This window comes from Pelmatolapia mariae, linkage group LG16_19 (assembly GCF_036321145.2).
Source record: "Pelmatolapia mariae isolate MD_Pm_ZW linkage group LG16_19, Pm_UMD_F_2, whole genome shotgun sequence".
NCBI lineage: Eukaryota > Metazoa > Chordata > Actinopteri > Cichliformes > Cichlidae > Pelmatolapia > Pelmatolapia mariae.
Window position 1 is genome coordinate 60,234,567 of NC_086241.1, and position 12,319 is coordinate 60,246,885.

At 40.3% G+C, this 12,319-nt stretch overlaps 1 protein-coding gene across 2 annotated transcripts; it reads right to left on the minus strand.

Moving 5' to 3' along the window:
* Nucleotides 1-501: 501 nt before the first annotated feature.
* capn3a (calpain 3a, (p94)) lies at nt 502-12,291 on the minus strand. 2 transcript variants are annotated; one of them, XM_063497206.1, is made up of 21 exons: nt 12,040-12,291; nt 11,357-11,426; nt 10,530-10,648; nt 9,385-9,518; nt 8,834-9,002; nt 8,378-8,461; nt 8,107-8,201; nt 7,915-7,992; nt 7,671-7,831; nt 7,074-7,243; nt 6,894-6,905; nt 6,510-6,718; nt 4,933-4,969; nt 4,590-4,667; nt 4,371-4,428; nt 3,863-3,927; nt 3,475-3,543; nt 3,287-3,362; nt 2,605-2,721; nt 1,134-1,192; nt 502-1,028 (listed from the first exon to the last, which is right to left on the minus strand). In XM_063497206.1, exons 1-21 carry the CDS (start codon nt 12,289-12,291, stop codon nt 1,002-1,004), a joined length of 2,139 nt encoding a protein of 712 aa, XP_063353276.1. In that variant the 3' UTR covers nt 502-1,001. The 2 variants fall into 2 exon arrangements, with proteins under 2 accessions (XP_063353276.1, XP_063353275.1); XM_063497205.1 differs by having other exon boundaries at nt 4,371-4,438; nt 4,564-4,667.
* Nucleotides 12,292-12,319: the final 28 nt, after the last annotated feature.

Genomic DNA, 12,319 nt, shown 5'->3' on the forward strand with positions numbered 1-12,319 from the left:
AAATCAGTAACTACACATTTATTCTTTTGGTTAAAGTGGTTAAAAATGCAGTACACTCATTAGACCAAAGCCTTAAGAGGAAAATCACAAAAAAAACAAAGCTGCAGTTCAACCCATTAGCCTTAGTCTTTAAAATCCAATTTGGAAGAAAGAAAAAACCCATTGCTTCTCAGTTTTCTTGTTTTTCATCCATCCACAAATAGCACTGGAGAACTGGACAGTTTTTCAGCTGAGATAAACACAAGAAGCCTGAGTTTGTCCACCAGAAAACAATATATATGTTTTTTACTGATGGGTGGGATTATATGTGATTGAGTCCAGGCCGATCGATCAGGTGGATTCATTGCTTACAAAAAAAAAAAAAATCAGCAAATAAAACAACTTAATGAGGAAACAGTGATATTTTCAATCCTTGTTAGGCCCTACTTGTACAGATTCTTAGTTAATAACAGGTTAGAGAGTAAATCACAGTTTTTATTCACTGTCCACCAGAGAGCCCAGTTCACTGGAATGAATACAGGAAGAAAGGCCTTGCTGCTCAGTTTGATAAAAGGAGAAGAAAACACAGGGAGGCTGAAGGAGGAGATGTTAGCAGGGGATATGAATGGTATAGAGGTGGCTTTGCTGGGTGAGGCTCTGTGAGGTATTATGACAGAATAAAAGAGGTCGTATGTGTTTGCTGCCTGAGATGGTACAAATGTTAACGGTAAGTATGTATTTAAAAAAAAAAAAAATCAGAACAGAGCTTATGACTGAGACTGATATTTTGATGAGAGAAAGAGGTGGGAGGACAAAGGCAGAGAAGGAAATGCAAAAGGCTTGAGACCTGCTGAGAAAAGTGGAAAAGATCAAATGAAAGGACATTTTGGAGTAGAAGGAGCAGAGCTGAAGGTGAGGTGGATGAAGGCTAACGGTAGTCAGGCACACTGAGTTTTGAGGTAAAGGCTGGCAGGTCTGGTCCTCGCATGGAGTGGAGCTCACCTGGGAGATGGTTGGGCTTTCTAGGCGTACATGGTCAGCTGGAGCCACTAAAGATGGACACAAGGAAGAGGTTCATTGGATTACAGAGCTACCAGTGCTGACCTTTTAAATAAATATATCTACATCTGTGTTTTATCATCAAAGATTAGTACCTCCAGGACACTGAGTCTGATGGTACCATCTCCATCCTTATCAAAGGCCTGGAACGCCCCTGAGAAGAGAAACATCACACTGCAGCTGCAGTTCAACACGAGTGTGGTTCATCTCATATAAGGGGCAAAAGAAATGAAACTACACTTGGTTTTAAACACAAAGAAATGACAAAAACAATGTTTGGAGAAACAAATGCCATTTTTACTAATCCAGTGGGCCTGTCAGTCATGTCAGAAGAAAAGTTTGAATAAAAATGATAAAGTACATAGAAACACCACAGTCTAATCTGATTAAACTGACTATACTGCAGGGACTCTCTTCCTATAGCCTTCCTATGCAATTCTAGAGTACACTCATGTCAGTACCTCGCTTCAGTTTTTAGATGATTTTTTTTTACATTCTTATGCATTTAGTAAGAGTTTTATTGGCAAATGAAGCAAATGTATGCAAAAAGCTTTTATTTAGGGCAAAAAGGTCCTGGTTTCAAATCCAGTCTGAGGCCTTTCTGTGTGGAGCTTCCTCCTACAGCCCAAAAACATGCATGGAGTTGGGTTAATTGGTGATTCTAAATTGCTCGTAGGTGTGAATGTGAGCATGAATGGCTGTTTGTCTCTATGTGTATTACCCTGCAACAGACTGGCAACCTATTCAGAGTTTACTCCACCACTTGCCCGATGACAGCTAGGATAGCCTCCAGCCCCAAACCCTGATTTGAGTAAGTGGAAGAAAATGGATGGATGGATGGAGTCAGTATTTACAGTGTTGAGGTACTTCTTCATTACTTCTGCAGTTTTCTGTGGGTTACTGGATATCATCTTCTGGGACATAATGATTGACGGTGATTCATTGCTGCCTTTTCTACACTCCAAACTGATCACAATTTGTGGGCTTTTTAAGGACTCGCTATCCCAAAAAAAGCCACCCTTAAAAAGCAGGTTAAAGACCACAATCCCACTAATTGTGATCAGCTTGGGAGCACCAATAAAGCAGGAATGGATCGCCATCAATGAGGATTTGGTCCATAAGCTGATATCCAGAGAACTGCACATATAAAGATGAACTCTTTGCATAAATTTGATTTATTTGCCATTATCAAATGCTTATGATTGTTCTTCACTCTAACTTAGAAACATGTAAAAAAAAACTAAACAAAACAATAGTTTGAATAAAAACTGAAGTGGCAAACCTTTGGCCATGACTGTTAACTTTCCTTTAAGATGAGGTACCGTAAGCAGACCCACTATCTTTCAATTACATCTCAATTTTTAACTTTTAAGTTTTTGTATGGTTCAGCCTATGAATCAACATTTTCCCAAAATTCAACCTGAATTATTTGGCATCCTTGGAAACTTTCAAATGCATACAGTTAGGCACAAGAAGGGAAATGTGCTTTTTTGTTGTTGTTGTTTGGTGTAGAGGTTATTCTCTAAAATGTCAGAAAAAAAAATGAACTCCATCTCACTGACTTACTGAACATGGCTTCGAGCCGGACCAGACAGCTGATGAAGCTGTCGAAGTCGATGTTCATGCTCTCATTTGCGTAGCGCATGGTGATGATGTCGTAGAGCTGGTTGTTGAGACGGAAGCCTGAGCGGGACATGAGACACATGACTGTACAGCGACAACAACATTTAGAGGATGAGTTGAAGCTGTAATTTCATATATTTCATATAATATACCTCATTTCTTTATATTTGGAATGGAAAATGGGAAATAGGTGCAGGTACACAGAAATAGATGATATAAGGAAAAAGCCGTTTGTACAATTCTAAGGAGCTTGAAAGTCAGTATCTGGTATGACTTTTTCTCCCTGTGTCCTTTCCTTAAAATAGCTTCTTGACAGCTCTCCTTCTACTGAGATCATTTGCCAACAAAGTTTTCTGATTCATCCCTTGACTTAGGTGCATTTTTATGCTTGAATGATTCATAGGTCAATGTTAAGTGGCTAAACAAACAAACAAATCATTCCTCTGAAAATGGTACATTATAATGACTGGACTAAAAATAAATTAAAAAGCTGCAGACGTCCAAAGAAAATCTCAGAAAGCCTGAAGAACTATTTTGCTCAAGACCGCTTTAAAAATTATGAACCAGAAACGAGATGTGGTTCAAGACTTTTGCACAGTACTGTATTTGCGTTTTATGTTATTACCTGCATCATTGACAGCATTCCTCATCTCGTAACTGTTGATACCGGACTGGTCGGTGTTATAGTGTTTAAAAATTCCCTGAAAGAAATCGGGTATGATCGGTATGTATGACAATAAGCTGAGCAGAAGCTTACTGCAGAACGATTCTATAATTTCTGATATAATAATAAACTGACACCTGTTTTCTCACCTGCCACTGTTTGATCTTATTCCACAGGTGTCTGAACTCCTGAAGGTTGAGTCTACCGGTCCCATCCATCTGAGCAGACATAGTTAAGACTAAAATGGTGTACCGTGTCAGTCGTGTTGTCACATTTGAGTGGTGCAACAAGGCTTTTCTCAGTTAGGTAAATTGAGCCAAATGAAATGGGGGAAAAAAAATCATAAACTTGCCAAAGTAAACACACAGACTGCTTAAAACCACACAAAGTTAGAGGTTAAAAGCAAATGTCACTGTTTTCTGACTGAAATGAGGCCCAAGCCCCATGAGCATCCATCACAGACCCTGCCTGGGTCTCGGCAGGTTGTGCCTCCTACAGACAACACAGCCAGCCCGATGCACTCGATACAAAGGATACGTCCATCAGAGCAATCATGCTCCTGCAGCTCTCCAGGCTGAAACCCTCCGTCTTCAGGTCCTTGTCTGGGAACGTAAAGAGTGAAAACACTTAGAGGACGACAGTTAAACACAGCATGCTGCTATTGGCCTTTCCTGAAGTTTTGGCTTTAAGTGCTCACTTTCAAGCAGATAAAATATTATTTTCTAGTGTTATTTATTTTTCTTGTTTCAAGTTTTGAGTTTTGTTTTGTATTTATCGTAAGTGATTCCCAGCAATAAAGCTGCAGCTTTCAGCTAAATTCCTGTGTGTGAGTCCTGCATTTGGGTCCTACATCCTGCCTGCCACACAGCAAACCATGACAGCTGTGTTCAATCCCCTTAATTACCTGCATGTGTATAAACAGCCCTGAATTAGATAAAAGGTTGAGAAAATTGGTGGCTGATGGATCAAGCAGGGAATTGCCTGCTGTGGACTGATGTGTGCATGTGTCCTGTAAGTTTTATAATGGTGGAAAGTTCAGCCTTACGCTTGGTGATCACTCTGTTGAGAACGTTTCTCAGTTCGTTGGCTGTTATTTCCATATCCTGTGAGAACAAGAAGAGCAGAGGGGGACACCAATAAAGAAGAGACAGGAGATTACTTTCCAAAGTACAACAATCGCCTAATGTTTTCTGCTAATGAAAAACACAAAATGTTTTTTTGGTTTTTTTTAATTTAAAGCCTCTCTTCGTCTTTCTGTACTGACCTCGCCACCTATCTCCTGAAAAATAGTCCGGAACTGCTGGTCCTCCTCGCTCTCTTCCCCCGCTGAAGCTGGTGCTGGCTGAGGCGTCATTGAGCCACAAAGCATAAGAAGGAAAAACTCTCAAGATGATCCTTTCCAAGTTATTTACTTTTTACATTACAAACTGGTTATATCCTCAATTCCAGAACAAAATAAGATAAACTAAACCAGCTGAAGCTTTTTGCTGCTTATTTCTGTAACTTGCCAAAGTAACCAGACACTTAGATATACTTGGAAGAAATATTAAGGCAATCCCTGTGCTGCAGTAGCTCTACACACTCCGGAAAACTAAGAGGACACTTACCACTGGATGGTCAGCCTCGATCCTGTTCTCTATCTCCCTGAGTGAAGACGAATAAACAGCAGTCACCACGGTGACACCATCATCTCATCTGGACTATAAGCCTCTGCTTTTTTCTTTTTTTTTTTTTTTTTTACTGCATTCATCAAATTTATTCTCATCAAATTTTGCATTAATTATGTTGATGTGCTGAATCTGTAAGTCATCTGACAGATTTATTATAAAGGAGTTTATAGGCTTATAGTCCCCAAAGTCACATTGCACTAAAATATAAAAATGATTGCATAAAACGCTTAATGGAGCAAATGGAGCTGTTAGTTTTGTATCACCTGCTGCTTCCTCCAGTCAAGTTTTGTTCTTCCCGATTGTTCTTATTTTGGGCAAACTTGATTGTCACTTACCAGAACTTTCCATTTTTAATTAGTTTAAGTAATTTGTGACCTGCATAGCTAATGGTGTCATAGTATACTGTGATCTAAAGCCATGTTAGGTAATTCAAAGCCCATCCGTCCCACACCCTGAGTCACACCCAAGTCCGGGTCCATCAGAGTTCAGGCCGGCTCTGCATGCTGTCTGGTCCTCTGGGCAGCAGTGGGATGGTTGGGAGGTGCAGATGTTTGTTGAGGCTTGAGTATGCAGTACTAAATATTTAAAAAGTTTACCAGATCATCCCCAAATCTGAAGATGCTTGTCCTAAAAAAGATTCCATAACAGCTTCGAACTCGGGCCGATTTCTTCTGATTCTACAAATCAAATCGCCGTTAAAATAGTTTGTTCTTGGTGGTTTGTGTCCCACCCACCAAGCAGAAAATCCCACCCTCATTAACAGACACAGAGACCCGCACACACAGGGTAGAGAAATGCCTCATAAACTCCAAGTCCAATTAAACTGCACATACAGTTGGGCTGGGTATTGTTGTAATTTTATCTATTAAAACTGAACTGAAATGAGACTGACTGTCTTTATAGTACAGGACTCGGAAGTAAAATGCATTGATCTAAATACAGGCACCGCAATATAATATATTTAATAATTTCTGTATACCTCTTTGTTTACCCTAACCTTTATTGTATAACAGATTCTAATCTTAGAATCTGAAATACTGCTGTTCTGTCAGACACAAGGTGTTTTTTGGCATTATTTAATGCAGAACGATAAGCGTCCTCCTTTTTTTCATATTTACTCGCAGGTTAGATTTAGGTACTAAAAACCTTTGGATATTTTGAGGAAAAGATACGTCTGGAAAAAAATATACCTCATTACGTTAACCCTGCAAAATGAAAACTGAAGCTCCCCCACTGTGTGTTGAGATTTCTATTGCCATGAAGATCAAACCCTACCCTCATTATTAAAGAGTGCTTTGACTTTATCTTTGACACCCGGTAATAGGAATAAGTTGATAAATAACTATCTTAGCAAACAGCCAATGCGCTGTATTCCAATACCCAGCCCTACTAAGAAATATAAGATCATAACATATCCAACTACAATTCTGCACCATACTAGAAGGAAAACTACTTATATAACCATTCCCACTTCATGGCATCTTAGGCCACCCTGATCACCCTCTCCCACTCACTCTGAGGTGTTCTTCTTTTCAGAGAAGACTCGCAGGATGAACTCTCCCTCCTGATGTGGCTCATATGTGGAGGGGACTATGACGTACTCGCCGGGGCTCAGGCGGAAACGCTGGGTCACCTCACGCAGGTTGATGTAGGATTTACAGCGCGCCTTGGAGGAGTTGAATAGGAAGAAATCCTTCTGCATGTGCTGCTTGTTTCCATGCATCTGGTTTGGGGTAGTCACAATGTAAAGAGCAAAAAATGCAAAATAGTACAGAAGAATTCCATCAGGGCTAAAGTTGGTGATGAAAAAAGAAACTGGAAGAATGGCTATGAAAATATAAAGTGTAGGGTGGAATTAACTCGCAAACTGCTGAGAATCCCTTTCATGCCTTCCTTACCTCCTTTGGCACCTGTCGAGAGAAAATAGCAACATCAGTAAGAACATTAATTTTAACTACGGCTTAATCAAATTGACGTATCTTTGTCTGTACAAAAAGGAAACCTGTGAAAGTAAATTAGCATCAGAGGGAGGAAAAGGGAAAAGTCTTGGAACGATGACTAAGAACTGAAGTGGACACCTCGTAAATGGCGAATCCGATGGTGAAGAGGTTGGCTCCCATCTTGCGCTCTTTCCGTCTGTTCTTCTGCATCAGCGCCACAACAAAGGTGCAGGCCACCTCGTTGTCCTCAGGGTCATCATCCTCCTCCAGCAGGCGAAGGCGGTACTGAGGATTGGTCCAGAAAGTGTCTGCAAAAGAGTTGGTTACTGTTCTCTTACTCTCTTATCGATCATATCATATGCACCATTTAAAAAAGAGGACAGTCAGGTTCTTTATGCATTATATTTTGGGAATAAAAAGTGCCTAAACTGGAAATTGGGGATCCAAATTATGCACTGGGGAAGCCCCAGGATTCCCTTGAGAGATTATATCTCTCGGATGGCTTGGGAATGATTCGGGAATGATGGGTGGGTGATGAATTCTGGGGTTCTCTGCTTAGACTGCTGCCTCTGTGACCCGAAACCAGATAAGTAGTAGAAAATTAATGGGTGGAAGGTGCATTATTCTTCAGCCAATGTAAAGCTTTTTCACACGTTTGGTGTATTAGTAAAGTGAAAGACCACTCTGTTCTTCTCTTGTGAGAAAGGATTAACTAACATCTGTACAGCAGATTACCAGGATAGTTCCTGCATCCTCCAGCGGAGCAGCCTCTCACCCAACGCCCCTCATTCACAGAAACCGTCCACTTGTGGATCTTATCATCCTCCAACGCATCAGGGGTGAGATTACAGATCTCAATCTTGGTGTAGTTCTTCTTAAAGTCCTCAAATGACATCCTGTACAGGAATTCAAGAGACCAGGAAAGATTATAGATTCAGACAAATGTAGCAAAATAGTAAAAACTGTAGATCTCACTTACCAGAATTCTCCATCTTCTGCACTTTGATGTTGAAGCTTCTCCTTTTCAGCCTTAGAAAGTGTGGCCCACTCCTTGGAGCTGTTGAGGAAACATATTAGATATAGTGAAACAGTCTAAAGAGGGATTAAACTAAAATACTGAGTTTTTTAGCTAAAGTAGGGTTAAAAATTGTAAAAGTTAAAAATTTCTTACTTGTCACTCCAGGGACCATTCCATTCCACCTGACCCCACGGGTTCCTGAGACGCACCAGACGAACTTTAGACTCCTTGTGCTGAGACGGTCGGCACTGTGGTATTTCAGAGAGACTCTCAGGTTTAATATGAACTCACATTAATCCATCATCTTCCCGTTTTGTTCATATTAATGCAGCATTCATGGCTTCAAAGTATACAGCCGTACACTCCTGTCAATTTTTTGCTGAGCGGCTGGTGTAATCTCACTGGACAAAACACACTACTTTACCTCTTCCACTGCTGTCACAGAGTAGGCATGTCCCTTCACAAGTCCCGTCACCGTACGTGTCTCAAAGCGTGCAGGAACCAGGGACTGCAGATTAAAAAAAACAGCTTATGGAAGTTTAATGGGGATAAAATGAAATAAATATGCAAACACCAGCACGACTGTGCATAATGACAATTCTGAATGAGGAGCCTAATAGCAGCTGAAAAGCTTGCTTTGATTTTGATGACACCTGGTGGTTGAAGTTAACATATTGTAGGCTTTAATTAACCTCATCTTTATGTGAAGTTAACAGCGGAGAAGATGTCAAAATGTAAAAGACACAAGTGAGACTGTGATGCGTGTCTTTAAAATCTGAGCACAGCGAGGTGGTTCGACTGCTTTAGTGTAAATTTATCAAGAGTAAAACATCCGACACTAATACTAGAGAAGAGGTGTGGAGAGACAACAGTGCCTCACATCGATGGAGCAGCCCATGAGCGACCCTCTCTCCAGAGCTTTCTTCATGATCTTGTAGAGTTCTTTGGGAGCCTCCTTCATCTCGTAGAACTCAGTGACTCCACCAGTGAAGTCCTCCATGGCCTCGGTGGTGTTTCCACCCTTCAGAGCCTCATAAGAACCATGAAGCCTGGATCATAGAGAGAGTTTTTGTCCATTCAGGCATTAACTTATCAGCGCAACAATAAAGCCTTTAAATTGACTTTAGGAAGTTAATTTTGTATAAGGATGTCTAATAACGTGAGCAATTCCCACACCCATGACTGCATGAATCATAATGTTTAGAGCTATTTGTTATATTTTGTAACTTTGTAATACTTAATATTAGTAATAATTTAATTTAGTTCAGTTAGTTACTGTTCTTACGGTCTTGGAGCAACTGTGACCATTTAATTTTCTCTGGGATTAATAAAGTATTCAGATTCTGATGATTCTGATTAAACAGTTGAATAAAACTACCAAAAAGCACCATTTTGCTCTGCTTTCCACCACTCGAGCATAAAGACACTCACTTGGCATAAGCCTTCTCCAGCAGGGCGCTCCAGAACTCATTCCTCTCAGCGGACTTAGTGAAGACCAGCTGGTTGTTGAAAGTTGGGATGCGGTCATCGATGATGACATCCACCCAGTCACCATAACGCCAGAACTGATGAGCAGAAGGACATCACGAAGGAGAAACAATCCACAGAATCACGTGTTAAAATAAACGGGAGGACAATGATATATTTAAAGTGTTGCCAGGAACTTTTTAAGTTGTGCGATTATTTTCTTTTTCAATCAACTCATCTTTAAATCTAAAATATGTCACAAATTAATGAAAAACATGTAACATTGTATAACATTGATAACATTGTATAGTCAGCAACAGTGAAGTCTTAAAATTTCAAAATCTCCAATCATGTATGACTAAGATCAAACTCTCATATGTGAGACACTAGGATGAAAGCTTGAAAGTGCCTAAAATAATAACAATGCCAGAAAAATTATTAAAAAATAATGCATAATGTTCTACCATCAACTGCTGAATGCCTCATTATTTGCTTCATTAATCTTGATTTTACAAAGATGTATTGACAAAAGCCAAAATAAACGGGGGCACTGTGGAGAACATGAATAAAAAAGAATGGGAAATCTGAAGTTTTTAAAAATATATGCAAGTTTTTTAAGTTGATGTCAACACATTAGAGTCTTGCATCACCTTGGTGGACTTTGACTTTATCTTCTGTGGATGCAGTTATGAACTGTGATCACTGGTGCTGATTTTGCAGTGATTTTCACTTGGATGCAGGGATTTCTGTTAATAACATTATGTACTGTAGAGAATAGAATCCTCAAGTATTTCAGTTTAATTTGGATAAATATTGTTCTTAATTAGTATATTATTAATTCTCTTGATCGGCTCTCAGATATTTTGCTCATTATTTTTGGCTGCGGTTCACATCTGATGTATGAATGGATGCAGGAATGAATTAATGTTGTGCATCAGTCATGCTAGGACCTGCACACTTTTCTTTAATGTGAGGTTTTATGCAAACTGTAAAGCACTTTGGGTGTTTTAAAAAGAACTACACAAATATAGTTATTGTTATTATTAATAAAAATTTCAACCAAGTATATTGTGTGAATAATTTCAGGGTTGCAGGCGGGTGGCTCTGACCTGGAAGTGGAAGATTCCACCATAACCTTCTGAAAAGCTTTGGTCCGGGGGGACCACACGGTACAGAAGCTTCTCATTCAGGGTGAGACAGGCAATAGCAGCCAGCAACCAGCAGTCACCTGGACACAAAAAATTACTTGTAGTTATGTCTTTGGAAGCAGCTATTCCACTCCTAAATTTGATTTTAAAATCTTCTCCAGTGCAGTGAAAATTGTGAGAAAAAACCCCTCAGCCTACATAAAGAATATGAAGTGAAATTTTGAAAATCAGATGAAACACAGACAGGACATTCTCTCCTGGACATTTCTTGTATTCCAGGAGTAAAAGATTGCTGCCGAGTGCTGATCTCGTGTTTTTTTTACCAGGTGTGTAGCAGGGTGTTAGCTGCGAAGGGCTGTGAACAATGTAAGTATTTCAATGGTTAACAGTGTCTACCAGGACTTTTGTCCCGTTTGGACCCCTTTATTTGCTGTCTGAACAAAACAACAATGAGAAATGCTGCTGGCTGGATTCCCTTCCAAAAGAGTAAGCACAATATGGGGAGGCCACTGCAGGCTGAGAGGCCGTGTGGAGGGGATCGCTGGGATATTTTGCCACCCTGTTAATAAAGACTGTCACTGCAGACTGTGTTGGATCTGCGCTTGCCCCAATCCTGTCAAAAGTCAGAAGCTGTCGAGTGAAGTTTGCTAAAAAGAAATTTTAGTCCCTCCCCTTTTCCCCTTTTGAATGTTATTAAAATGCTTTTTTCACATAATAGAAATCACCTGGTATTGCCTGACGCTGTGATCAAATTGTGGGCCTAAAATTCCAGAGGAAGCATAATTTACCTAGATCTCCCTGGCAGATATCTGTCCTACTGGCTCCTCCAACGATGAACTGAGGATTTTCACAGATTTCCTGCAGAAAATAAACACAAATAATTTACTTCAGTTAAACATGGAACAAGAACTAGCCTTATAGCAGTTATGTATGTCTCTGAGTCATAAGGGTGTAGTATTCTCTACATGTATGACTTAGGTAACACCAATCTTATTAGAGAAATTAGAGTAAAAAACATGAAACAGACTTAATCCCTCCCAGTTTGTTTGGGAATGCAGTCAATTTATTCCATTTTTCCTGCAAAAAGGGAGTTTTTCCTTCCCACTGTCGCCAAGTGCTTGTGATTGTTGGGGTCTCTCTATTATTGTTGAGTCTTTACCTTAAATTATAAAGAGCCTTGAGGCGACTGTTGTTGTGATTTGACGCTATATAAAGAAAACTGAGCTCAGCTTCTTCAAAGCTGAACTGCTGTGGAGTATTTCATCCCATCTGCATCTCCAGGTAAATTTCCACAGCAGCAAACACTTCTCACCATAAAATAATTCCTTTTTCAGGCCGGAAAAATACAGTTTCTCTTTGCAGCTTTCATTTGCCGTGTACCAAAAATAACATCCCACCTCCCATGTGTCCACCCCCTCTTTATTTAACTTCAAAGTGCCTCTCCATGTGCCAACAGAGTCCCCCCTCCTACCTTGGGCCTCTTCCAGGCGATGTTCTTGACCTTGTTGGACTTGTGTCCGAGCTCCTTGAAGCCCAAAGACTCCACAGTGGCCGGAAAAGTCTCATCCTCAAACAGGGTCTTCCTCTGAAGGAACTCCTGTCTGAGGGTGTTATAGTCCTGGCCGTTGAAGCGCAAGGGCTTGTTCAGAGATCCTTCCCCGTCTCTCCTCTCTCGTTCCCGGATCAACCGGTCGCAAAAAAAGCCAGATGGCGTATAAGGCATCTTGTCTCAGGCTTTTTTTTTTGGAAAA

Coding starts and splice junctions, on each gene's coding strand:
- capn3a (XM_063497205.1), bottom strand. CDS start 12,291: ATGCCTTATACGCCATCTGGCTTTTTTTGCGACCGGTTGATCCGGGAA. Junction 9,519..10,529: donor GTGGAATCTTCCACTTCCAG/GTCAGAGCCACC, acceptor TCTGCTCATCAG/TTCTGGCGTTATGGTGACTG. Junction 3,363..3,474: donor ATAAGATCAAACAGTGGCAG/GTGAGAAAACAG, acceptor GATTTCTTTCAG/GGAATTTTTAAACACTATAA.